Raw genomic sequence first — 27970 nt, forward strand, 5'->3', positions numbered from 1 at the left:
AAGGACATTTATATGTAAAATAAGTATAAGTAATTTTTACAACACTTACACGTTTACAATATATATATGTGATATATGTATAAATACTATATTACATTTTTTTATACCAATAAGAGTGTCTGTATTTACATTTAAAAACTACAGAAGTTCCCTTATCGACTAGACAAATACAACATTTAGATAAATATATGTGTAAGGAATAATTTATTTTGTAAATTTAAATGTTATAATAAATTATATGTATCTTATGTAAAAAAAAAAAATAAAAAAAAAAAACAAATATTATAGTTCAATAAGTTTTGAAACTATAAATATTTGTACTATATTCAAATTAATTTTAAATTGAGTTTAAAAAAATAATTGTCACTGTCACCGGTAGGTGTTGCAAATGACAATTACTTGTTTAAGGCTATTTAAATTTGAATATCTTTTACCTAACATACTTAAACACTAAAAATCGATTATAAAGTCATAGTTGTCAACTTGTCGCCAAGGTATAATGTCGTTGTAGACTTCACTTAGGTACGCTGTTATCGATGGCGGGAGATTTAGCTTTGCTAATTCACGACGATTTTTAACATGTTTGATGATTTCGGCTCGACAGCGATCTTGCAGATTGACAAAATCCCGACGGGCACATTTGAGTGTCATTTCGGTTTTTGCCGCTGTTGAGCAGACGATTGGATAGAGGGGTTCCTTAATCTGAAAGTTAATTTAAGAAAAAATTAAATTGTTAGAGATTTTTAAATTTATTTTTATATACATAGAAATAACTTATAACAAATCAAATACATAATGATAAATTTAATTAAATAAGCTTGGTTTTCACTTGACCTGTTTTCGAAGAGGATGTTGTAAATTCTAGTCAATTCAAAATATATGTATGTAGGGGAAGTGGGGGCAAGACAGCACCTTTAGTGTTTAACTGCCTTAAAAACCAATTAAAAACAACATTTAATTGAAATAAAGTCTTTATTCATTAAGTTTAATGTTTTTGCAGGAACTCTCATCATTATAATAAAAATAAAAAATACTGAATACGGTTTGAACAAAAAAAAAAAAACATCTAACAAAAAACGGTCTTGCCCCCACATGGAGGTCCATCAAATTCTGTTAGTGGTAAAACCGTTTCTTTCAGTAAAAATGGAACTTTTTTCCAATAAATCAGACACGTATTATATCTTCATTGGTTCCCACTTTTTATTATACAAAAAGAAAAAGAAATTACTTTTAATTATTTCACTTTCAAAAATACAAATAATTTTTTGTCACATAAAAGTTAACGATTTCATGAAAAAACACAAAATTTACCGTAACTTTTTGTGGTTTCAACCGAACTTCTTCATACTTGCAGACATGATCTATTATACTAGAAGCCACTTTTTTTATGTTACAAGTGTTGTCAATTTAAATTTTTTCATACAACATAGTACAAAAACGGTCTTGCCCCCATAGGCGGTCTTAGCCCCCATAGGCGGGGGCATTGTATTTTGAGATTCAGTCTATAAATTCTACACCCAATTTGGTGCTTGACAAAATAAAAAAATATTTTCAAAAAGAACAAGTACTCCTCTTTTTATAACTTTAAAAAAATCTGAAATTGACCGAAAAATGACTGAGTAAAAAATCGTTGAAATGTGAAAAAAAAAAATTAAAAAACCGTTTTTGACGATAACTTGAAATTTTGAGGGTCTATGAAAAATTTCAAGTGCGAAATTATAATGTACTCAGAATTATCGAAATCGGTTCACCCAGCCGAAAGTTATGAGGTAACAAACATTAAAAAAAGAAAAATAAAAACCAAAAAACAGACGATTTGATAACCTACTCCTTTTTTGAAGTCGGTTAAAAATATTTTTACTTTTACGTAAATAGTATAATGGATTTTATGATGATTTAAGAATTTGAAAAAATCCTCTTCTAATATTTCTTCTCCACGTTTCTGCAAGGCGTATGGTCGTTTAAGTTCGTTACGTACTTCAAAAACTTTTAAACATGCGATATTTATGTAGGTAGGTGTCTGCGTGAGTGTCTGCCTCTATCTGAAGCTTAAAACCTCGCAGTTAAGGATTTTGGTGAATTTGAAAAGATTATTTTTTCTAAAAAAGAGCTATAATGATTTTGATTAAAAAACGTAGTTTATGTGGCAAATTAGGATTTTTTGAAAACAGACCAATGAATGATTTTGAAACATTGTTTTTATGTCTCGATTAATATTGCAATTTCAATTTTTTTTTTTTATAAATTTATAAAATTAATTTTGTTAAAAAGCGAAATATTTTTTTTCTTCAGTTTTTTTTGCAGATTTCTTTTTAGTATCAAAACAAAGAAATTTTTAAACAAATTTAAAAAATTCAAAAATGCATTTGATGCCTATTTTGAATTTAATCATAAATATCATATCTATCAATAAAATCTTCAAAAACTCTGAAGAAATTTTTTAGGAATAATTTGGCTACAACTGCAATAAAACTGATGTATTATTACGTCTCAAAAGCTATTTCCAGAAAAACACTTTGCTGAATATGCTGAACATAATAATTAGAGGTACATATTCTAAAACCCACAAAAAGGCCAATTTTGATATCTTTTTTATATTTTTTATCTAAAATATTAGAAAAGAAAAAAAGTCCTTTCAAAGTGAAAACAATCTATTTGATTTCCTTCTAAGGTAGGTATTGATAGCTGAAGTCACAAATATGGTGGTATTTAGTTTAATAACTAATATTCATATTTTAGTCCAAAAAAGCTGAAGAACTGTCGAAGTTGTTTGAAAATTGTTCGACAAGTAACAAAATGGGTTCTAACCAATGCCCCTTTTAAGAAAATCTATAATTTTAAAATGTTTCCTTTGTAAAAACTAACAGTTTTGCCATTCAATCAAGTATTAAGATTCTTTGACTATACCTAACGTAAGAAGTGCTCTATAATGCTTATCAATAAATTAATGGAAAATGGACGCTTATCACGTCTCCTGATCGTAAAATTTCAAATTTTCGTTTTCATCAATGTGCGAATTTTCAAGTTTCCACAATACATAACGTAGTCTATTTAATAGACCCGAGCTCCAGAGCAAAAATAGAACAAATTCGTTCAAGACTTTTTATTGGCGATTATGATTCCTTGGCATACAAGAATACTCCAGCCAAAAGTGCTACTAAATCCGTTGGTGCATTTCTGAGAAAACGGCAACACTGGTCGGTTTTCAGTTTTTTTGATTTAACTCGAAAACCAAGCCTGACTTTGAAATGGTTCAAAGACACTTTTCATAGCAAATTAAATTTTCTGTCAAGTTAAGATGGTTAATAAATTTTAAAAATTATTTTTGACTAAAATTCTAACCTAAAATCAAAGAAAAAAAAGTTAAAAAATTGACAATTTTATTTTTTCTTACTAAATCAAGGGGCATTTTGTGTATGTAGCCGGGACGTCCAAACTTTGTACTAATGAAATAAAGTAGAGGTAAAATCCTTTGATAATATGCAATTTTAATTTTTTTTTGTCAAGAAACAACTTAAATGTACCTATTCAAAAATTAGCACTTTTTCTAAATTTCTGACTTTTTTAGTTAAAAGCAAGTTTTTAAAACTCGATAAAATCGTATTAATTGGTAACTTTTTGACTTTTAAAGTAAACATACTTCGAAGGATTGATTCAATATAAACTAAATATGGCAAACAAAAAAATTTATTTGCATCCTTATGGCCTTTTGTGCAATTTTGTGTATGTGCATTTTTATAAATACGGGTTAAATGGATGGACGGAGAGCCATTAGCTTTGGTCTATTGCATAGAAGAACATTTAATACCAACTCTTTTACTGTTTTCAATGGCCTGAAAAACAATTCTTGAAAAATCTGCGACCAACGAAAAGTTTCTCTTGAAAAACGAAAACAATACTCTAATGAGTTTGAAACAAAATAGCTCAGGCAAATTAGTAAACCCAATTGCACTTTTCGCGGGATAAATTTTTTTCATGGAACGTGTTTAGGTGAATGTCCTAATAGTAAAAGTGAATTTTTTGGTATGATAAGATTTCGGAAACAGCCGCCATCTTGGAAAAGAGGTCGGTGCCGTTTTTATTTTATAACTCCATTTTTACTCATTTAAACCAAAAATGTCCAAGGATAGACTTATTATAAATTAAATTATCTAAAAAATGATATACAAATGAATTCCGTGAACTAGTTAAATTCAATTTTATAGTCGGTCAAAGTCCAGGTTCTTCTCGCAAGGTTAAGACAATATGACATTTTTTCAAATATCCGAAGAACTTTTTATTTGTTTGGGATTTTCTTAAAGAATGAATTATAGCACTTTTAAATATCTATAAAATGAGCCCTTTCTCGTAACTGTAACCAACATAATGTATGAGCCACCTAACGTCGAAGCTCACATTCTACTAGTCAAAAGTGAGAAAATAACAAGTTTTCTTCTATTAGATCGAGCAAATTTTTGAAATGGAGGCATAACCAAAATATAAGTAAACAGTTTGTTAACTATATTCGTCTAAATATTGAAACCTTTATATGGTTTTCGAGGTTTTAAATGAAGTGAATTTTCCAATTAATGTGAATAAGCTAAAGTGACATTATTTATAATTCTAAATATAAGAACTGATGCCCTGTCATTTTTCCTAAACATGAACACCTCAATCTCAGCATTACGATAAGTATAACTCAAGATATGAGGCGTGTAAGCCGTTATGTTTTCGAGACTATTGTGTTTAATTTTTGATTGTTTATTTGAACTATTGAAATGTTCAGTTAAAAAATCGTATATCATGACTTCGACGTTTGGTTGCTTCTGCAATGTGATGGTTACAAAAACAATAAAGGGTTCATTTCATCGATACTTAAAAGTGCTATAATTCATTCTTTAAGAAAATCCCAAACAAATAAAAAGTTCTTCAGATATTTGGAAAAATGTCATATTGTCTTAACCTTGCGAGAAGAACCTGGACTTTGACCGACTATAAAATTGAATTTAACCAGTTCACGGAATTCATTTGTATATCATTTTTTAGATAATTTAATTTATAATAAGTCTATCCTTGGACATTTTTGGTTTAAATGAGTAAAAATGGAGTTATAAAATAAAAACGACACCGACCTCTTTTCCAAGATGGCGGCTGTTCCCGATATCTTATCATCCCAAAAAATTCACTTTTACTATAAGGACATTCACCTAAACACGTTCCATGAAAAAAATTTATCCCGCGAAAAGTGCAATTGGATTTACTAATTTGCCTGAGCTATTTTGTTTCAAACTCATTAGAGTATTGTTTTCGTTTTTCAAGAGAAACTTTTCGTTGGTCGCAGATTTTTCAAGAATTGTTTTTCAGGCCATTGAAAACAGTAAAAGAGTTGGTATTAAATGTTCTTCTATGCAATAGACCAAAGCTAATGGCTCTCCGTCCATCCATTCAACCCGTATTTATAAAAATGCACATACACAAAATTGCACAAAAGGCCATAAGGATGCAATTAAATTTTTTTGTTTGCCATATTTAGTTTATATTAAATCAATCCTTCGAAGTATGTTTACTTTAAAAGTCAAAAAGTTACCAATTAATACGATTTTATCGAGTTTTAAAAACTTGCTTTTAACTAAAAAAGTCAGAAATTTAGAAAAAGTGCTAATTTTTGAATAGGTACATTTAAGTTGTTTCTTGACAAAAAAAAATTAAAATTGCATATTATCAAAGGATTTTACCTCTACTTTATTTCATTAGTACAAAGTTTGGACGTCCCGGCTACATACACAAAATGCCCCTTGATTTAGTAAGAAAAAATAAAATTGTCAATTTTTTAACTTTTTTTTCTTTGATTTTAGGTTAGAATTTTAGTCAAAAATAATTTTTAAAATTTATTAACCATCTTTACTTGACAGAAAATTTAATTTGCTATGAAAAGTGTCTTTGAACCATTTCAAAGTCAGGCTTGGTTTTCGAGTTAAATCAAAAAAACTGAAAACCGACCAGTGTTGCCGTTTTCTCAGAAATGCACCAACGGATTTAGTAGCACTTTTGGCTGGAGTATTCTTGTATGGCAAGGAATCATAATCAGCAATAAAAACTCTTGAACGAATTTGTTCCATCCAAAAGGGTCTATTCAATAGACTAACGGGAAGTACTCCTTGGTTTTAATGATCTGTTAGTGAGCGGAGTCTCTCAGTCGGTTATCGTTTTTGTCAATTTTGAACCACTGTTTTTAACTATATTTACTTATAGTCGAGTTTGAAATTGCTGAATTGTTTGATATAGAAGTTTGGTTTCTGTAAATAAGACTGGAGTGCTAAGCACTATTATCGAGAGATTTGACATCTAGAAGACAAAATCTTAAACAAAATTTTGGTTTAATTGCCTATTATTCGAGGTATTTCAAATTTAAGAAGACCCAAAATATGTTTTGTTACAAAACTTGTTTTGAAATTTGTCAGGGCGTTATACAAGAAATATTGTTATTTAACTCAAAATGTAATCCTGTTTTATTTGAATAATAAATCTTTTTGAGCTGAAATATAATTATTTAATATAAAAAAATTACAGTACCTTGCCATATTATTAGGCCCAAGCGAAAAAAATACAATTTTTCGGTTCAGTTTTTGCTCAGTTTTTAAAGTTTTTGTCGAAATATCTTGAATTTTGTTTGTCCCATTTACTTGCACATATCATGTAGATACGGATTGACTTGAAAAAAGTTTAAAAATTCATACTTTTTGAAAAAAATAACGTACAGAAGGGGATAAGCTCCAAAAAATGTACCCTATGGAATTCACGCCCGGATAATTACCAGACCGGTCCAATACTCAATTTCTTGTACCGAGGAATAACGTGAAATTCTTAACTTTATGACAAGGATCGCAACTTGCATAAATATAGAAGCCCTGATCGTCTGGAAAGTAAAACATGTTCTTAGATTTGGGGTAGTTTTTTTCTTTTTTATAAGACCAGACGAGCACAGCTATTCAAAGTACATTATTCCAATAAAAAAACATCCTCTTGTCATTATTGGCTGTTGTACTATCTCAGGGAAAGGATAAGGTTCTTTTTATATTGTGGAAAACGCCATAACTCCAGACCAACACAAAAAGGAACTTGGGAACGTTTTGATTCTACGATTTCGGAATAGGCTGGAGGCTCGAAGCTGCTATATTTATGCAAGTTGCGATCCTTGTCATAAAGTAAGAATGTCACGTTATTCCTCGGTACAAGAAATTGAGTATTGGACCGGTCTGGTAATTATCCGGGCGTGAATTCCATAGGGTACGTTTTTTGGAGCTTATCCCCTTTTGTACGTTATTTTTTTCAAAAAGTATGAATTTTTAAACTTTTTTCAAGTCAATCCGTATCTACATGATATGTGCAAGTAAATGGGACAAACAAAATTCAAGATATTTCGACAAAAACTTTAAAAACTGAGCAAAAACTGAACCGAAAAATTGTATTTTTTTCGCTTGGGCCTAATAATATGGCAAGGTACTGTATCCTGAAGGGATACAATACATATAATCCTTATTAACGTCTACCTAATTAAAGTTAAATTCAAATTGTATTAAAAATGGAACTTACATACATATTTCAAAGCCGAAAAAATACTTAAACATTTCTCCTCAAATGACTGAGGTTATTATACACTCAAGAGTATTATTAAGTATTAACCTGTAATGTACACCTTTACTAAGAAAAACATAGAAAAATAAAAAAAGAACTAGTGTAGACAGAGATCTATATTCAAAAAGTAAACGTCATTCGAGTATCGAAATATCAATGCTTTTAAGACTGAAATCAACCCATCTTAAAACCTGATTCCCTCAAATAAGTCTTTTCCATCTTAACTCTCATCCCGAGCAGAAGTCGCCTCATAAAAGTAAATTCTACACTTTCAGCCTTATTTATTAGATTTCACTAAACAGCTCTAAACGGCTGCATAGTTATACAATACATAAAGTTTTATGTAGCCTTTATGGAAAGTTACATAAATTTCTATTTTTAAAACATTTTCTTAGTCATTATAATTATGCTAGGTTTGTGTCCAAATAAGTACTAAAAATGGAAAATTAGTACGACAAACAACTCCATTTGATTCAAAAATAAACAAACAAACAAAAATAAAACGTGAGCGAAAGTTCTCAATGTCATATGTAGAAGAAAATCTCTAAAAAAAACACATTTCATTTGATAACAAATTGTTCACATGTAGGTATGAAAATGTAGACACATAAGAAAAAGATGAATACACACATGAATTTATATCTCGTAAATTATATCAGGAACAAATCTCCAAATTTCTTATTTTTTGATTTAGTTGACTTCAAGTTTAATTTAATTTAATTTTAATTGAAAATGTAATCAAAAAAATAAATTCTTAAATGAAAAAACAAAAATATATACAAATATTGATATTGTTTTTATTTTTCTGAAAATTATTTGATGTTCAAATGACATTTAAGCAAAATAAATTCTTATTCAGGCTCTAAACAACCTAAAAACTCGTTTAGCTTATACAACCTTTATTAAACGTTGCATTAATATTATAAATCACATTTTTTTGTTTAAATACATTATAAAGAGTACATAATGCTATGTACTCTCTATGATGAGTTTATAAATAGGGCTGTTTAAGTTTAAAAGTTTAATTAAAAGTGAATTTACTACAAAATTAAATTAGATTATAAAAAGTATAAAAGTTTTATTGAATTACGAAAAAACTTAATTTACATTATTTTGTTAATTGTTACGTGTTAACAAACATTAAAATTAGGTAAGAAAATAAAAAGATTATTTTTATAGAATCTTGATTTAATAAAAATACGCCCACAGATCACTGCGGACGTATATAGTCATAAAAAACTCTTAAGAGTAAGATTTTGCGTCCGCGGATCCCCAGATTTATCCCCGATACCCAACTTTATCAGTAAATCCCAGCTATTGCAAAATAAGAAAAAAGCTTCCAAGGAAAACGCCAAATTGAAGAGAGACAAATTATATACATACATAAATCGAAATCATCAAGCTCGTGATTCTTTCACGTGATTTTTTTAGCTTAGTTGAGGTTAAGCGGCAGCCCAAAAAATAACTAGCAATTCCCTGGCGATTGCAAACCAGGCTTACGATCAAAACATTTTATTTTTTTTTAACCTAAAACAAAACAAATTAAAAACTACGTAAAAATTCGCTAAAAGGTCTAATTAAATAATATATTAAATTTTGTGTTTAAACTTATACTTATAAAATTAATCAATAATCAAACAAAGAAAAAAAAAATAACCTAAAATCATAAAAGTAGAAATTATATAAAAGTGAAAGTAAAATTGCTACAGAAATTTTACAACCATTAAAAATATTTGACCGAGTTGGCAAACAAACATAACCCAACACTCGAAGCTCAGCGAGGGAAACTTGTGGCCACAAATTTCATCGCAACGCCGAGGATTAAGCTGTAAGTACCCTTTTGTACAAAATTTATATTTCTTTGGCAATTTTGTTGAATTTTTTTTACTTATATCTATTTTTATGAATATTATTTCATTAAACCCCTAAATTGAACTAAAATTTGAATAAAACGAATAATTAATTAAAACAACTTAAGATTAAACACAAATATATATTTATATTCAGATAAATCCAAATTTATCTTTAAATTGCAATTATTTGATTTTAAATTAAAATTATCTATGAGCTTTCAAGCTTTCAATATCAAATCCTGTTTAATTTTAAACGTTAAAAGAAATGAATAAAAAGTTTTTTTTGAATGAACTGTAAAATAAAACAAAAATGAATTTCTTTTTAAACTAAAAGCTGTCCAAGCCATTTAAGAATATGATTTAGTAAGTTGTGAGGTTGTATAAATTAAAGGGACTATCTTAGGTTCTGGTACAGATAGTCAAAGGTGTATCTGAAAGATACATAGGGGAGGGTATACCATAGGTTTCTTACCATCCGAAACCGTGTCAGTGTGTGTTTCACTCCTTTCCAATTTTCCCATTTTCCCCTTTTTTTTCCATTAAACCGCATTTCAATTCCCTTTCCCCTTCTAATTAAATAGGCACGATAATCATGTGTGCTTAGGAACAATGCAACAAGATCCTACCCCTCCGTCGAGCTATAGTCAGAGCAATCGCAAGCGTGCCTACAGTTGCATAAGGATTAGGTCAAACGTCACCGACCACCTACCTAAGTAAGCTATCACAAACCCCATGTGACATATCTGTTACAAACCAACAAAGATCCCATAAAAATTGCAAAAACTATATTTTTCTTCTTTTGAAGTTTATAACATATTTTTTTAGATATTGCTTTATCGAAATAGTACTAAAAAATGGCGCAATAGTTTTTAATTGGCAGTTAATGTTGAAAGTTGGGCTTTTTTTTGAAAACAAGTAAATTTTTGTAAAAACAACGAAATTCAGAAATAATATTTTTCCTGCATAAACTAACGGGGTTTTATTTTTTGATTTTAGAAATGCGCCTAAAAATAAATATTGGATAGTTTTTTGTTTGAATTTTTGCATTTAAGCCTGGTACGCTGCTCGCGCTAAATTTTAGCCGAGATCAAATTCCCATACAAGTTATCGATAACTTGTATGGGATCCATTTTATCTCGGCTAAAAATTTTCGATAATTTGTATGGGAGCTAAAATTTAGCGCGAGCAGCGTACCAGGCTTTATATACAAAAATAAATTATTTTATTAAGATACGAAAGCATATGTGTTAAAATCATGGAGGGGAAAAGTTTGAAAGTCCAAATTAACAAAAAAAAAAAAAAAAAAAAAAATTGGTAATAAATAAATAAAGGGGCATATTCATAGTCGTTTTTAGACCCTAGTTTATCTTAGACTGGGGCTTATCCAATGTTATTTGAATAGAATAAACTCCAACTTAGATGAAAAAATCTCTTTGAAAAGACTGAAGGGTTTTGGACATTTTGCATTAATTTAATTGATGTATTGTTATCTTAAGACTTTTATTATGAATTTCTTATACTTGGGCTAAACATGAGTAGGTAAATATAGAAATACTATTTTTGCATCTCGACTGAAAAGAGTTTTTAGTATGAGTTTGTTCGTAATGAAAACTGGCGGTTCCGGGATGACATCTAAATCTAATTGATGTTAAAAATTTAATTCCATATAAAATAATAGATACGAATTTAATATCCTTCAAAAGGTGGATGAGTCATTTTTATCCTATTTTGATGTATTTAAATTAAAGAATAACAAACATGCACTTATATAAAATATTCTACCTACTAAATTATGTAATTATTAATCAATTTACCTTATCGAGCCCTCGGAACGCCACACCTAAACACTCGCCTTCCTTATAATACGTCAATGTACCTTCGATTCCATCAAACAATATACCAATCACAGTCGCTTGATTCTCACGAAATCGACTCGTATACAACAAAGCAACTCCCTTATGCCACAACACACCTTTATGCGATAGACCCCAACCGTGCTCATTTTCACCCAACATATTGCGAAATGAATTCGCATGTAATCGAGCATGTTTCGTTCCAATACCAAACATTATACTAGTACCGAATACACGTTGCGTTACATGCAATTCCCAATAGAATCGGCCATTATTTAATGGTCGTTTGCCTTGAACACCTGCTGTTCCTTTGCTCCAATTCGGATGAAAATGTACAGTTCGATTATTGGGCCCACTCAAAACGACCTCTTTGGAGCGATGTCGTTTTGACCATGTCCAATTATCATCACAACCATGTTTTAATGGATAACTGTCATCTTTGTTGAATGATGTTGATGATGTAGCAGAGGAATTTTTTACGTCACGACCGTTACCGTTTCCATTGAAGGATGAAGATGAATTCTCTTCGTTGGAATTGGTATTGGATCTTGTGGTAAATTGTGCAGCTGTTCTTGTGGTCGCTGTTGTTGATGTCGGAGTTGATGGAGCTGGTGTTGACTCTGGTGTCTCGTATTCATCACTAGACATTATTGTGCAATTATAGGTTTTTCTGCTCTTCTTGGCATTTATCAAGTTCTTCCTTACTTCCGTTTTGGTTTTTTAAAGGTTTTGTGCAGAATTTTCCGTTAGTTTCTGGAGAAAAAGTTCAATTTCAAATCTCAAGGCCTTCATTCACTAAAGTCGCACTAATGAAAACCTCCGTATTTTTCGTAACGACGACGTCGTCTTTTTGGTGCAGCAACTATTTCTAAACCGTTCTCATCACTGGAACCATTAAGCGACTGGGTTTTTGGATTCGGTACCACTCTTTCGCCCCAAATAACAGTTCCGTTGCGTGTTCCCCAAGATGTACGATTACTACGTCCTGATGATTGCCGACTTTTACTGCAACTTAAACAAGTACAAATCTTATCTGGGTCTTTACGATCAAAATAGTTTGCTAAAATGTCACAAGTCGACGTTGGCGTTAACGGTGTTGTTGTTGTGTCTGTGGATGAAATTGAACTTCCTCCAATACTATTTACTCGTTCTCCACTCTCCTTGCAACCAGTTTCTAATTCAATAGATGGCTCAACACCATCAATTGCATTCGAAGCAGTAGTTCTTATTCCTGCTCCTCCTCCACCACCACCACCACCACCTCCTTTGGCTAATAATCGATTTTTCAAGTGTCGAAGTGTTGGTTGATTTGGATTGTGGTGTCGACAGTACCCCAATGGGCTATTCGAACAAAAGCTGCATCCAGGAACTGGATGTTTAGGCTTTAACGCGAACAGCTGCAGTCTTCGCTGTTCTTTGTCAATAAGTAGTCTAGCGTGTTTGGGATTTAGCCATTTGTCATGGATTTTAAGGACGATATTTTGTAGGTATAAACAAAGTGATTGGAAAAATAATAACACAACGATAATCATATAGACGAGCTAAATGAGTGAGGGGGTTGGTTTACACTTGGAAAAAATTAATTACGCACTCTCTGGTGAGTCCGGAAAGGGGTGAAACATTGAAATTATTCAACAAAAAAAAAAGGATATAAAAAGGATAAACTTATTTGGCACGAATTTATTAGAAAATTTGAAGTTTTTAAAGAATTTTTTTTTTTTAAGAGGGTTGAAAAAGTCAGATAAAAAAATAAGTTTTGTATCTACACTAGATTATCTTAGCGACTTTTGATATTAGTTTTTTTGAGCGAACGCGCTGAAGGACTCTCACTGGGTGACTGCAAGGAGTAGTTTCATTGCTCGTTGTACTTATTACCTCGGTATTCAGTATTTTTTTTTTTCGAATTGACAAGTGCGCAAGTCTACATAATCACTGTCTAAAGAATATTCTCAATTTTCTCCCTGACTATGGTTAAAAGGGGGATGTCAAAATCAATAGTCGTCGTCCACCCCCTTTTTATATAGTTTGTGTGGATGGATTCACAATAATTCTCGTTCTCTTCTAAGCTATAAGCAGCAGGAGGAAATTCCAAACTTTTTTGTTTGTGCATTTTTGCTTTTGTGGTGCAACCTCTGGTTTGTTTTTTTTTTTGCCGACTTAGAGTTTGTGTGTATAAAAACAAACTGTTGTTTTGTTATCAGTCGGCGGCTTTTTGGGGGATGATGGTGTGGTAAGGGTGGAAAATTGTATTTTTATAATAATTGCAGCGCAGGCGTCAGTATTCTTGCGATATACACACAAAACACACATTTTTTATCAGAGCTCACACACAGTTGGGGGTTGGTAAACAAGTTTTTTTTGTTATTTCTTCATTTGATAGTGTAGATACTTAATTGATATTAAAGAAAAGGATGATGTTGGATGGTTTTGTCAAAAAGGGGGATTGAGGCTAAGTATACATCAAAATATGATATGACAATGACAAAGCATAATAAATGGGGTTTATAGAGGTTTTTTTTGTAGAGAAAAAAGTGCATTAAGTTGCATATAGGTATTAGAGGTATTCATATTCCCGGGTTATAAAGTTTTGTGAGCTTGAACTCTCCTAGTTTCGTGTGTCTTTAGAACGGGATCAAATGATGTGGATTTTGGGGGAATGGGGGTTGGATTTTGTTTTGACAATTTTTGTGTTAAATGAGGTTGTTGTTTTCGAGAGAATATTGATGGACAACTATGAATATAAACACCCAGAGAAAAGTCGGTGTAAAATTAGCCTATTTCGGGGGCTAACTCTGCTTAGGACTAAGGCAATTTTGGGGTTGCTTAGTCCTAGGCTAATTCTGCCTATTTTCCTAAGGCAAATCGAAAATTTTCAAATTTACCTAAATCCTAACATAAAATTTACCTATCTTACCTATTTCCTAAGGTGATTTAAAATTTCCCCTCCGAAGTTTTACCTATTTCCTAAGGTGAATTACATTTTCCGAATTCAATTTTACCTATTTCCTAAGGTGAATTACCTTAGTCCTAGGCTGATTTTACCTAGTTTCTAAGGTGATTTAGCTTAGGCCTAGGCAGATTTTACCTAGTTTCTAGGGTGATTTAGCTTATTCCTAGGCAGATTTTACCTAGTTTCTAAGGTGATTTAGCTTATTCCTAGGCAGATTTTACCTATTTCCTAAGGTGAATTACATTTTCGGAATTCAATTTTACCTATTTCCTAAGGTGAATTACCTTAGTCCTAGGCTGATTTTACCTAGTTTCTAAGGTGATTTAGCTTAGGCCTAGGCAGATTTTACCTAGTTTCTAGGGTGATTTAGCTTATTCCTAGGCAGATTTTACCTATTTCCTAAGGTGAATTAGCTTATTCCTAGGCTAATTTTACCTATTTCCTAAGGTGAATTACCTTATTCCTAGGCAGATTTTACCTTATTCCTAGGTAATTTTTACCTATTTCCTTAGGTGAATTACCTTATTCTCAGGCAGATTTTACCTATTTCCTAAGGTGAATTACCTTATTCCTAGGCAGATTTTACCTTATTCCTAGGTAATTTTTACCTATTTCCTAAGGTGAATTACCTTATTCCTAGGCAGATTTTACCTTATTCCTAGGTAATCTTTACCTATTTCCTTAGGTGAATTACCTTATTCCTAGGTAATTTTTACCTATTTCCTAAGGTGAATTACCTTATTCCTAGGCAGATTTTACCTTATTCCTAGGTAATCTTTACCTAGTTCCTTAGGTGAATTACCTTATTCCTAGGTAATTTTTACCTATTTCCTTAGGTGAATCCATAGCTGAAAAAAATCCTTTTTGAAAAAAAGAAAAAAATCATGTAATTTTATAATTATAAATATAATTTATTTTCGTTTTGTTTGTTTAAACATAAATTACTCTTAGATTAAATATAAATTACTCTTAGATTTTTTAATGGAAGAACATGCTTTCTTTTTACAAACTCACTTCAGCAATACATTAAATACAGTACTGGACAAAATAAAATACGCACTATCCGAACTTTCACATTTATGCTATTCTCGCTCCCCAAGTTATCAATAAAATAATCTTTAGTGAGAACTTAAATTAAGAACTTAAGTTATTTTCTCTCTCGTTTCAAGCATTTTTTTCATTATTTCGACAGAACCGTATAAGGATAGTATTAGACTTTCTTAATCACTACTTTAGAATATTTTATTGATGACTTGGGGAGCGAGAAAAGCATAAATAAGAAAGTTCGGATAGTGCGTATTTTATTTTGTCCAGTACTGTATATGTAGAACATGGACTGTACAAAATAATACATTGATATAATTTAATTAATTAATGCATTTATATCATTTAGTAAAGTTGAAACAGAAGGTATTTTTTTACCGTCTTGAATATTAAAGAAAAACATTTGTATAAAAACCCATACCGAAAAACACTGTGGAGGGTATTGAATATTTAATACATAAACGAGCTTTAAATAAAAAATAATGCAGTCCAAATAAGTATCTAATTTAAACATAATATTGTCCAAGGACACATAAAAATTATTATAATGAAATCTCTCACCAACAACAATTATTAGGGGCTGAAGTTTTGTTTTCGATTTTAAACATTCCTCCCTTTTTATTTTTAGCATAGGTTCGACCTGGCCTGCACATTCCACTTCCAGAGTGAAAGATGATTTTGAATCTTCAATTGTAAATTTCTTCAATTTACCATTAAACTGCTGCGATGATGGAGGCAACACTCCATGTAACAGAGTTGCATAGCCAATATTGACGTTATCTGAAAATAAATTAATACGTCATAAGTAAAAAATAATTAAAAAATTAAAATAAAACAGAATTTAAAAAAAAAGAGTTTAAATAAAAACAAGGTTCTACCTATGTCAAGGTCGTCAATATTCTCCCTGAATTCATTGAGGAATGATTTAAGAGCGCTGCACTTGATCCTCGCTGTGAACAATTCTAGGGCTATTTTCGAAAATTGTTCCCATTTGGTGAAGTCGAGCCCATTATTCGGTTTTATAAAATTGTAATCCATGGCAATCTGTTAATAGACAGAATAAAACATACTATTATGTAGAAGATTATAGATATTGTGTACATCAATGTAATTAATTAAAGTTGAAGAAATTTTTTAGTGATATAAAATATATACACAGTTTATATAACTGAAAATACTCTTTTATCCTAATTTAATTGGCTTATATCAAAAATGGTTACATCAGAAAGCGTCGAGCGCTTTAACAAAATGCGCTCTACGCTTTTTGATCTTATAAAAACCTATTAAAAACGAATGTTCTTACCAGTTCTGGCGCTCGTGAATATTTGTAAAGCGGCCACTCCTGAAGGACTGTCTGGAGGTCAATGTCAGAGCTTTGGGAAATCATATCCCTCCTGAATGGCATAGTTTGTTTCCATTGTTTAGTAACTTTTTCCCAGTCCCGGTTTTGTTTCAGCTCGTCGCACACCCTTTGCATCTCGGTTTCTGTAGGAAACATTTTTACGACCTCTGCCATGTACGACCCCTAAATGTCTTTTGTATGAAGATAATCCATTAAATATTTGTTGACATGATTTGTCAAAGCATTTCAAATTGCTTTTTTTATCACAACCATGTAGAATTTTCAAATGCATGAATAATTTTTTTAAGCAATTAAATTCTTCTGAGCAGATAACGCAATGCATTTTCAACTTGTTGACTGTAATAAGAATAAGAATTGTTTTTTTTTTATTTCGGAACTAAATCTATTAAGTATTTTAATTTCAAAAAGAATTATCTTAGTCATTTAATAGTAGTGATGGAAACTATCGAATGATTTGAACTATCGATAGTTAGTAACTGAATGATTTGAACTATCGGATAGTTCATTCATCCATTCATTCATTTATTCATTCGGATAAAAACTATCAAATAAACTATCACATAAAAAAAATCATTCGAATGAAAAAACTATCGTTGAAGAAAACTATTCAAATGAAAAAACTATCGTTTGAAAAAACTATTCAAATGAAAAAACTATCGTTTGAAAAAACTATTCGAATGAAAAAACTATCGTTTAAGAAAACTATTCAAATGAAAAAACTATCGTTTAAGAAAACTATTCAAATGAAAAAACTATCGTTTGAAAAAACTATTCAAATGAAAAAACTATCGTTTGAAAACACTATTCGAATGAAAAAACTATTCGAATGAAAAAACTATTCGAATGAAAAAACTATCGTTTAAGAAAACTATTCAAATGAAAAAACTATCGTTTGAAAACACTATTCGAATGAAAAAACTATTCAAATGAAAAAACTATCGTTTGAAAACACTATTCGAATGAAAAAACTATTCAAATGAAAAAACTATCGTTTGAAAACACTATTCGAATGAAAAAACTATCGTTTAAGAAAACTATTCAAATGAAAAAACTATCGTTTGAAAAAACTATTCAAATGAAAAAACTATCGTTTGAAAAACTATTCAAATGAAAAAACTACCGTTTGAAAAAACTATTCGAATGAAAAAACTATCGTTTGAAAAAACTATTCGGATGAAAAAACTATTCGAATGAAAAAACTATTCGAATGAAAAAACTATCGTTTGAAAACACTATTCGAATGAAAAAACTATCGTTTAAGAAAACTATTCAAATGAAAAAACTATCGTTTAAGAAAACTATTCAAATGAAAAAACTATCGTTTAAGGAAACTATTCAAATGAAAAAAACTATCGTTTGAAAAAACTATTCAAATGAAAAAACTATCGTTTGAAAAACTATTCAAATGAAAAAACTACCGTTTGAAAAAACTATTCGAATGAAAAAACTATCGTTTGAAAAAACTATTCGAATGAAAAAACTATTCGAACGAAAAAACTATTCGAATGAAAAAACTATCGTTTGAAAACACTATTCGAATGAAAAAACTATCGTTTAAGAAAACTATTCAAATGAAAAAAACTATCGTTTAAGAAAACTATTCAAATGAAAAAACTATCGTTTGAAAAAACTATTCAAATGAAAAAACTATCGTTTGAAAAACTATTCAAATAAAAAAACTACCGTTTGAAAAACTATTCGAATGAAAAAACTATCGTTTGAAAAAACTATTCAAATGAAAAAACTATCGTTTGAAAAACTATTCAAATGAAAAAACTATCATTTGAAAAAACTATTCGAATGAAAAAACTATCGTTTGAAAAAACTATTCAAATGAAAAAACTATCGTTTGAAAAACTATTCAAATGAAAAAACTACCGTTTGAAAAACTATTCGAATGAAAAAACTATCGTTTAAGAAAACTATTCAAATGAAAAAAACTATCGAATAAAAAAATATCAATTAAAAAAATTATTCGAATGAAAATATAATAACTAAATAAATGAATGAATGAATTATTTATCGAATGAATGAATATTTTAAATTTATATTTTAAATTCATAGTTTTTCTTTTTATTGGATAGTTCCCATCACTATTTAATAGTTCGGGGCCAATTGAAAAATTATTATAGCTCATAGAAAAAAAGTAGAATAATCCTTAGATCAAGAATAAGAATGATTTGAAGAACTGAAATGTTTAATTCAAAATGATAAAGTTTTCAAACTTGACTCAGTAGCTGCCGAGTAGAAGTGAGAAAGTTTCTTACTTTAAAATTGTTTCAAATCAAACTTTGTAATTTTTAATTATACAACAAAATCGATTGCGATTAAAGTTAAAGATAAAATTGTAGATTGCAAATTTAACTAAGTTTTGTTACAAATTTAGATATGAAATTCAAAAAATTGTGTTTAATGGGGTTGGATTTTGTTAAGCTGCAAAGCAATCAGCTAACAAAACTTAAAAAAGCAATAAAAACTTTCTGTGGACATATTCTTCTATATCGCTAGTACTTAAATACCTAATCATTGATTGAAAATCATACCCTTTGACTCCTGACCAATCTTGTTGAAGTTTTTTCACGTTTCTTCTATCAGCTTTGTTTTGGGTCTTATTTTGCGTGAAGGAATGGTGATTTTTAAATTGTTGATCGGCTTTAATGAGTCTATATGAAAGTATAGAGACAAAATTTTATTAGAGTTAAGAAAAAAATAAGTATTTTAAAATTGAACAAAATGAACCACGTAAGTAAGTAACTGGGTCAAATTGGTCTTCGAATTGAGTTCATGTAAAATGAATTTGGACTTTGTGAAGCTGCTGAGTTATCAGCTCCCAAAAGTAAAAAAAAAAAAACAATTAAAACTTTTCGATGGACCAATTCTTATATCTTTCAGCTGGGTACAAATGGGTTTTGAGTACTGATCTATTTATTTTTATAGGAATGATTTGCTCTATCTTGATATTTTTGATGCCCAATGATAGAGAATAAAGAGTTTATTGTGCAAAACCCGAAGATTACAACTTTGTGACTTAATCCCTTTGTACCCGGCGGCATAGATATATGACTAGTACATATACTTAAAAATCTAATCATTTATTGAAATTTGAAAATCATACCTTTTTCTTTATCTCCTGACCAATGTTGTTGAAGTTTTTTTCACGTTTCTTCTATCAGCTCTTGTTTTGGGTCTTATTTTACGTCAAGGAATGGTGATTTTTAAATTGTTGATCGGCTTTAATGAGTCTATATGTAAAGTATAGGGAAAAAATTTTAATAGAGTTAAAAAAAAAAAACAAGTATTTTAAAATTGAACAAAATGAACCACGTAAGTAAGTAACTGGGTCAAATTGGTCTTCGAATTGAGTTCATGTAAAATGAGTTTGGACTTTGTGAAGCTGCTGAGTTATCAGCTCCCAAAAGTAAAAAAAAAAAAAACAATTAAAGCTTTTCGGTGGACAAATTCTTATGACTTTTGCGCTGGGTACAAAGGGGTTTTCAGTACAGATCGGTTTATTTTTATAGAAATGATTTGCTCTAGCTTTATGTTTTTGATGCGCAATGAAAGAGAATAAAGTGTTTATTGTTGAAAACCCGAAGATTACAACTTTTTGACTTAATCACTTTGTACCCGGCGGCATAGATATACATATATAGGGCTAGTACTTAAAAATCTAATCATTGATTGAAATCATACCTATTTCTTTGACTCCTGACCAATCTTGTTTTCGTTTTTTCACGTTTCTTTAATGAGTCTATATGTAAGAAAAACAATTTTAATAGATAAGAAAAAATTAAGTATTTTAAAATTGAACAAAATGAAGCCAGAAACTCATTGAATTCAAACATATAAGTATATAGATTCAAAATTCAGAGCAAATACTTTCTATGGGCATAAAATTATAAATGCCTGGTACTTAAATGGCAAAATAATGATATGTAATTATGTACAAAGCATACCTTTTGTTCCAATTTTCAAGCGTTGCCTCTTGATTTTTTGGTTAGTTTTTTTTTTTTTTTCGATTTCGTTTTATTTAAATAAGGTATAATCATGCCGTCTGCCGCGCTGCTTTAATGCAATATTCATAGTTATAATTTTAAATCACAGAATTATCTTTATGGACAGAAGCAAAGATCAAATAAAAAAGGAAACTTGCCCAAAATAAAACTTATTTTGTAAGATAAATTTAATTTAACGGAGTAGTTCACACGATTTGTATTATTAAATAAATAAAAAAGAAATGTTGAATAAGTACTTTACTCCCAGTGAAATAAAAATGCAAATATATAATGATAAAATTGTAAAAAAGATTGTTGCTTTACTTACTTACTTACTTTGATATATTTTCCAAAACGCTTGTTTTAATTAACTGGTTCACAGTATTTATGTCTTCTTTTCTTTGTTTTTCCTTGGTTATTGATATTATAATTCACTTTTTAAAACAATTTTTACACGTTTAATATTTCTTAGCACTAAACTGAACTGCACGCCATGAATTTACGAAGAGAATCATGTGCAAGCACGCTTTCTAACGGGATCTGAGAACGAATTTACCTTAGGCCTAAGGCAATTCCAAAAATCTAACACAAAATCACCTTAGGTCCTAGGTAAAAAGCGAAAATTTACCTTAGGACTAAGGCAATTCTAACAAAACTAACACAAAATCACCTTAGTTCTAAGGTGATTTGATGGCGTCACTAAAAAATTAGCTTAGGCCTAAGGTAAATTTAGCTTAGAACCTAGGTAAATTTAGCTTAGATCTAGGTAAATTTATGTTAGATCCTAAGGTAAAATTGGCTTAGGCCTAGGTAAAATTAGCTTGGGTAAAAATTATAACTAATAATTTTGGAGGGAAAACAAGACATGAGCGTATCTTTAAGGGGCATTTTGGGTATAAAGTGAAGAAGAATAAAAGCAAGTGAAGCAGGGTAACAAATGCATATTTTGGTTATTTTCGTTCGTTTATATTTACATTGCGAAAAGTAGGACAAAGGCGTCAAATAGTCAACTAATAATGTAAATTACTTTTAATTAACAGATAAATGAATTTAATAGTTTAAGGTGAATTTACCTTAGATCCATAAGTAAAATTAGGTTAGGCCTAGGCAAAATTACCTAAGGCCTTGGTAAACTTAGCTTAGGCCTTGGTAAAATTAGCTTAGGCCTTGGTAAAATTAGCTTAGGCTTAGGTAAAATTTGATTTGGTAAAAGTTATAATAGAATAATAGTGGCGGGAAATTCAGACACGGGCGCATCCTTAAGGGGTATTTGGGGCAATAATTGAAAAAAGTAAATCATTATAATCATTTTACATTTTTACTGCATTTGTCACATAAATCTTATTTCTGACAATCAATTTTTCAATACATGTATTCTTGATTTTTGTTTTGGTTTTCTTTATTATTCATAAAGTTTACGCGACTTTTAACTAGAACTATTATTTGACTTTGTTAAAATTAGAGTGAACAAAATTTCTCAAAAATTATATTTTCAAGTTTTCCTAGTTACATTTTGGTGATCCCAAACATCTGATTTGATGAATATTATGGAATATTATACAATTTTCGTATTTATTTAAAACACATTATTTATTACCAAAAAGCACACATTATGCGCTGTTTCATTTAGTTATGTCTCTATCGTTCCAAAGCTTGAGTCACTCTAAAATCTATGAACCATTCATTAATTCAATGTTTGTGAGATGTTTTATTTTTCAAAAGTCGCTATAACTTCTAAACGAAAGCGAAAATCAAAAAAACTTATTTAATATATTCTGTCGGAAATCAAAAAATCTACAACTTTTATATCTGACAATTTTTCAAAAAAAGCAAAAATAGAAAAGATATGACGAAAAAAGAAAAAATTTCATGTCTTTTTGTTTGCGAGATAGAAAATAGAAAAGATATGACGAAAAAAGTAAAAATTTCATGTCTTTTTGTTTGAGAGATGTTTTTTTTTCACAAAAGTCGCTATAACTTCTAAACGAAAGCGAAAATCAAAAAAACTTATTTAATATATTCTGTCGGAAATCAAAAAATCTACAACTTTTATATCTGACAATTTTTCAAAAAAAGCAAAAATAGAAAAGATATGACGAAAAAAGTAAAAAATTCATGTCTTTGTTTGAGATGTTTTTTTTTCACAAAAGTCGCTATAACTTCTAAACGAAAGCGAAAATCAAAAAAAACTTATTTAATATATTCTGTCGGAAATCAAAAAATCTACAACTTTTATATCTGACAATTTTTCAAAAAAAGCAAAAATAGAAAAGATATGACGAAAAAAGAAAAAATTTCATGTCTTTTTGTTTGCGAGATAGAAAATAGAAAAGATATGACGAAAAAAGAAAAAAATTTCATGTCTTTTTGTTTGAGAGATGTTTTTTTTCACAAAAGTCGCTATAACTTCAAAACGAAAGCGAAAATCAAAAAAGCTTACCTATTTAATATATTCTGTCGGAAATCAAAAAATCTACAACTTTTATATCTGACAATTTTTCAAAAAAGCAAAAATAGAAAAGATATGACGAAAAAAGTAAAAATTTCATGTCGTTTTGTTTGAGAGATGTTTTTTTTTCACAAAAGTCGCTATAACTTCTAAACGAAAGCGAAAATCAAAAAAACTTATTTAATATATTCTGTCGGAAATCAAAAAATCTACAACTTTTATATCTGACAATTTTTCAAAAAAAGCAAAAATAGAAAAGATATGACGAAAAAAGTAAAAAATTCATGTCTTTGTTTGAGATGTTTTTTTTTCACAAAAGTCGCTATAACTTCTAAACGAAAGCGAAAATCAAAAAAAACTTATTTAATATATTCTGTCGGAAATCAAAAAATCTACAACTTTTATATCTGACAATTTTTCAAAAAATGCAAAAATAGAAAAGATATGACGAAAAAAGAAAAAATTTCATGTCTTTTTGTTTGAGAGATGTTTTTTTTCACAAAAGTCGCTATAACTTCAAAACGAAAGCGAAAATCAAAAAAGCTTACCTATTTAATATATTCTGTCGGAAATCAAAAAATCTACAACTTTTATATCTGACAATTTTTCAAAAAAGCAAAAATAGAAAAGATATGACGAAAAAAGCAAAATTTCATGTCTTTTTGTTTGAGAGATGTTTTTTTTCACAAAAGTCGCTATAACTTCAAAACGAAAGCGAAAATCAAAAAAGCTTACCTATTTAATATATTCTGTCGGAAATCAAAAAATCTACAACTTTTATATCTGACAATTTTTCAAAAAAGCAAAAATAGAAAAGATATGACGAAAAAAGCAAAATTTCATGTCTTTTTGTTTGAGAGATGTTTTTTTTTCACAAAAGTCGCTATAACTTCTAAACGAAAGCGAAAATCAAAAAATTTTATTTAATATATTCTGTCGGAAATCAAAAAATCTACAACTTTTATATCTGACAATTTTTCAAAAAAAGCAAAAATAGAAAAGATATGACGAAAAAAGTAAAAAATTCATGTCTTTGTTTGAGATGTTTTTTTTTCACAAGTCGCTATAACTTCTAAACGAAAGCGAAAATCAAAAAAAACTTATTTAATATATTCTGTCGGAAATCAAAAAATCTACAACTTTTATATCTGACAATTTTTCAAAAAAAGCAAAAATAGAAAAGATATGACGAAAAAAGAAAAAATTTCATGTCTTTTTGTTTGCGAGATAGAAAATAGAAAAGATATGACGAAAAAAGAAAAAATTTCATGTCTTTTTGTTTGAGAGATGTTTTTTTTCACAAAAGTCGCTATAACTTCAAAACGAAAGCGAAAATCAAAAAAGCTTACCTATTTAATATATTCTGTCGGAAATCAAAAAATCTACAACTTTTATATCTGACAATTTTTCAAAAAAGCAAAAATAGAAAAGATATGACGAAAAAAGTAAAAATTTCATGTCGTTTTGTTTGAGAGATGTTTTTTTTTCACAAAAGTCGCTATAACTTCTAAACGAAAGCGAAAATCAAAAAAACTTATTTAATATATTCTGTCGGAAATCAAAAAATCTACAACTTTTATATCTGACAATTTTTCAAAAAAAGCAAAAATAGAAAAGATATGACGAAAAAAGCAAAATTTCATGTCTTTTTGTTTGAGAGATGTTTTTTTTCACAAAAGTCGCTATAACTTCAAAACGAAAGCGAAAATCAAAAAAACTTATTTAATATATTCTGTCGGAAATTAAAAAATCTACAACTTTTATATCTGACAATTTTTCAAAAAAAGCAAAAATAGAAAAGATATGACGAAAAAAGCAAAATTTCATGTCTTTTTGTTTGCGAGATGTTTTTCAAAAAAACTTATTTAATATATTCTGTCGGAAATTAAAATACAAATGTGTAACTATATATTTATTTGATTTATTCATATCAAACAAATTATTTATTTAAAGAAAAATTTGTATTTCTAAGCCCTGATTTTTCAATCGTCAGTTAGACTATCAGAAGAATAAAAACTGCCAAATGTCAATATAAAAAAAACTTTTATTCCTAGAAATAAGCTCTAACTGAGGTTTATCTGACTATTGAAAAATTGGCCCTAAATAATTTAATTAATTACAGACATTTATTTATTTTCGCACTTTTGGAGGGAAAATTGCCTTAGTTCTAGGTAAAATTAGCTTAGGCCTAAGGTAACCAAGAAATTTTGAAATTTTTGCCGGGAAAATTACGTTAGGCCTAGGTAAAATTTGCTTAGGCCCTAGGTTAAAAATTCTTTCAATCAAACCATGATGGCCGATCAACAACAATAACGAAATTTCGTTGAAAGTGAAAAAAAAAACATTTTTTGATAATTATTAAAAAACGAAAAAAATATGTGTTTTCGTTTTTTTTTTTATGGTATACATGCCTATACAAAGGAAAAAAAAAAACACAAATTTATTATTGTTTTTCAATAATCGTTTTAGTCATTGAAGTGTTTTCTTTTTTTTTTTTTAATTGAAGAAAAAAGGAAAACATTTCATTCTTTTTGGCGCAAAAAGCAATTTTCCCAAAAAAAAAATTAGCTTAGGCCTAAGGTAATATTACCTTAGTTCTAGGTAAAATTAGCTTAGGCCTAAGGTAACCAAGAAATTTTGAAATTTTTGACGGGAAAATTACGTTAGGCCTAGGTAAAATTTGCTTAGGCCCTAGGTAAAAAATTCTTTCAATCAAACCATGATGGCCGATCAACAACAATAACGAAATTTCGTTGAAAGTGAAAAAAAAACATTTTTTGATAATTATTAAAAAACGAACAAAATATGTGTGTTTTCGTTTTTTTTTATGGTATACATGCCTATACAAAGGAAAAAAAAAAAAAACACAAATTTATTATTGTTTTTCAATAATCGTTTTAGTCATTGAAGTGTTTTCTTTTTTTTTTAATTGAAGATAAAAGGAAAACATTTCATTCTTTTTGGCGCAAAAAGCAATTTTCCCAAAAAAAAAACTAGCTTAGGCCTAAGGTAATATTACCTTAGTTCTAGGTAAAAGTGTAACATAAATTGCCTTAGTCCTAGGCAAAATTGTGTTAGAAAAATAACATTTGCAAAAAATATTCCCCAAAAAAAAATTAGCTTAGGTCTAAGGTAATATTATCTTAGTCATAGGTAAAAGTCTAACATAAATTGCCTTAGTCCTAGGCAAAATTGTGTTAGGAAAATAACATTTGAAAAAAATTTTCCCCAAAAAAAAAATTAGCTTAGGCCTAAGGTAAAATTACCTTAGTCCTAGGTAAAAGTCTAACATAAATTGCCTTAGTCCTAGGCAAAATTGTGTTAGGAAAATAACATTTGAAAAAAATTTTCCCCAAAAAAAAAATTAGCTTAGGCCTAAGGTAAAATTACCTTAGTCCTAGGTAAAAGTCTAACATAAATTGCCTTAGTCCTAGGCAAAATTGTGTTAGGAAAATAACATTTGAAAAAAATTTTCCCCAAAAAAAAAATTAGCTTAGGCCTAAGGTAAAATTACCTTAGTCCTAGGTAAAAGTCTAACATAAATTGCCTTAGTCCTAAGCTAAATTGTGTTAGAAAACTAACATTTGAGGCCCTAGGTAAAATTTTGTTAGGCCTAAGGTAAAATTACCTTAGTTCTAGGTTAAAAAACTAACAAAAATTGCCTTAGTCCTAAGGCAAGTTATGCTCGAAAAATAACATCCATAGAAAAAAATTCACCTTATCTATCTAAGGCAAATTAGCCTATTCTAGGTAAATTTAGCTTAGGATTTTCGAGCATAAATTGCCTTAGAACTAAGGCAAGTTATGCTCGAAAACTAACATTCATAGAAAAAATTTTGCCTTAGGCGTCTAAGGCAATTTTACACCGACTTTTTCTCTGGGTGAAGGATGATTTGTTTGTATGTGTTGGTAATTCAATATAATTTACATGAATGACGCAGGAACATTTCGGGTAGATAAGAAAAATGAATGTTAATGACATGGCTAAAACATGCATGTTTTTTTTTACATGATTTTGTTTGGTAATTTCTTCTAACTAAGATTGGGTTTGTTTAGGATGAGAGCTCTAAATATAACTCAACTTGCATTTTAGTGTTAATTGAAAGGTTTAGTTTTTAATGGTATCTACGTGAAGACTTGCAAAGACCACTTGACATATATAAAAGAGGTAGGAACATATGAATTATTATAGTGCGCACTTTATTTTAATGATGTGTATACCTTCCTATGTATGCCTAGCAAATTAAATTGAACTTTCATAATACATGAAATGGTGAGGGTGGTCATGGACAGGGACAGAAACACATAATCGATTAAGGTAGACGTGTACCAAGTGTGTACACCACCTACCTTTATATCCTAATAAAAAATGTGTATACCTACCTTTGGTGATATACCTAGCGTGCAATTATTTTTCTGTGTGCAAAAATATTGATTTTTTTGGTAGAAAAAAATTGTTTTCTTATGGGATCAACAGGTTGGGCGTTAATTGCAACTTAATTTATGGTTTAGCAGACTATTTCAAATGAGATAAAAGCGATACTGAAAATGTTCTTATCCTTGGACTTTCTCTGGGTCACATACATATGTAGTGTGTACGTACTTGATCTTGTGGAGGCTGTATTTTTGATTAGCATTGAAAAAATTAAAGTTTTTGATTGAGTTAAATGTTCAAAAGGAATGTGGAAGTATGGAACTACATCAGGGTTAGTACGTGATGTAATGATGTAATGAAACTGTAGAAAAATTAGAATTTGAGATAAAAATCAAACATGACTTTTCGAAAAATGTGCTAAATGCGTAAAAAGGATTTCGCGCTATTTAGTCTGTCTGTTTGAATAAAGAACTT

General features: G+C 29.4%; 3 protein-coding genes across 3 annotated transcripts; all 3 read right to left on the minus strand.

Annotated features, from left to right (window-relative positions):
- Positions 1–304: 304 nt before the first annotated feature.
- Positions 305–11968, minus strand: LOC129905110 (SPRY domain-containing SOCS box protein 3). Its single transcript, XM_055980498.1, has 2 exons — positions 11282–11968; positions 305–702 (listed from the first exon to the last, which is right to left on the minus strand). The coding sequence occupies exons 1-2, from the start codon at positions 11966–11968 to the stop codon at positions 451–453; spliced, it is 939 nt and encodes a 312-aa protein (XP_055836473.1). The 3' UTR covers positions 305–450.
- A 141-nt stretch (positions 11969–12109) lies between these two features.
- LOC129905111 (uncharacterized) lies at positions 12110–13171 on the minus strand. Its single transcript, XM_055980499.1, has one exon. It carries the CDS (start codon positions 12850–12852, stop codon positions 12127–12129), a length of 726 nt encoding a protein of 241 aa, XP_055836474.1. The 5' UTR covers positions 12853–13171; the 3' UTR covers positions 12110–12126.
- Positions 13172–15465: 2294 nt separating this feature from the next.
- Positions 15466–20602, minus strand: LOC129905906 (uncharacterized). Its single transcript, XM_055981535.1, has 5 exons — positions 19793–20602; positions 19221–19340; positions 16618–17013; positions 16193–16358; positions 15466–16094 (listed from the first exon to the last, which is right to left on the minus strand). The coding sequence occupies exons 3-5, from the start codon at positions 16828–16830 to the stop codon at positions 15634–15636; spliced, it is 840 nt and encodes a 279-aa protein (XP_055837510.1). The 5' UTR covers positions 16831–17013; positions 19221–19340; positions 19793–20602; the 3' UTR covers positions 15466–15633.
- Between the last annotated feature and the right edge of the window lie 7368 nt (positions 20603–27970).

This window comes from Episyrphus balteatus, chromosome 1 (genome assembly GCF_945859705.1).
Source record: "Episyrphus balteatus chromosome 1, idEpiBalt1.1, whole genome shotgun sequence".
NCBI lineage: Eukaryota > Metazoa > Arthropoda > Insecta > Diptera > Syrphidae > Episyrphus > Episyrphus balteatus.

Coding starts and splice junctions, on each gene's coding strand:
- LOC129905906 (XM_055981535.1), bottom strand. CDS start 16,830: ATGGCAGAGGTCGTAAAAATGTTTCCTACAGAAACCGAGATGCAAAGG. Junction 16,359..16,617: donor ATTCACGAGCGCCAGAACTG/GTAAGAACATTC, acceptor GTCTATTAACAG/ATTGCCATGGATTACAATTT. Junction 16,095..16,192: donor TATTGACGACCTTGACATAG/GTAGAACCTTGT, acceptor ATTTATTTTCAG/ATAACGTCAATATTGGCTAT.
- LOC129905111 (XM_055980499.1), bottom strand. CDS start 12,852: ATGATTATCGTTGTGTTATTATTTTTCCAATCACTTTGTTTATACCTA.
- LOC129905110 (XM_055980498.1), bottom strand. CDS start 11,968: ATGTCTAGTGATGAATACGAGACACCAGAGTCAACACCAGCTCCATCA. Junction 703..11,281: donor CGTTCCGAGGGCTCGATAAG/GTAAATTGATTA, acceptor ATTAACTTTCAG/ATTAAGGAACCCCTCTATCC.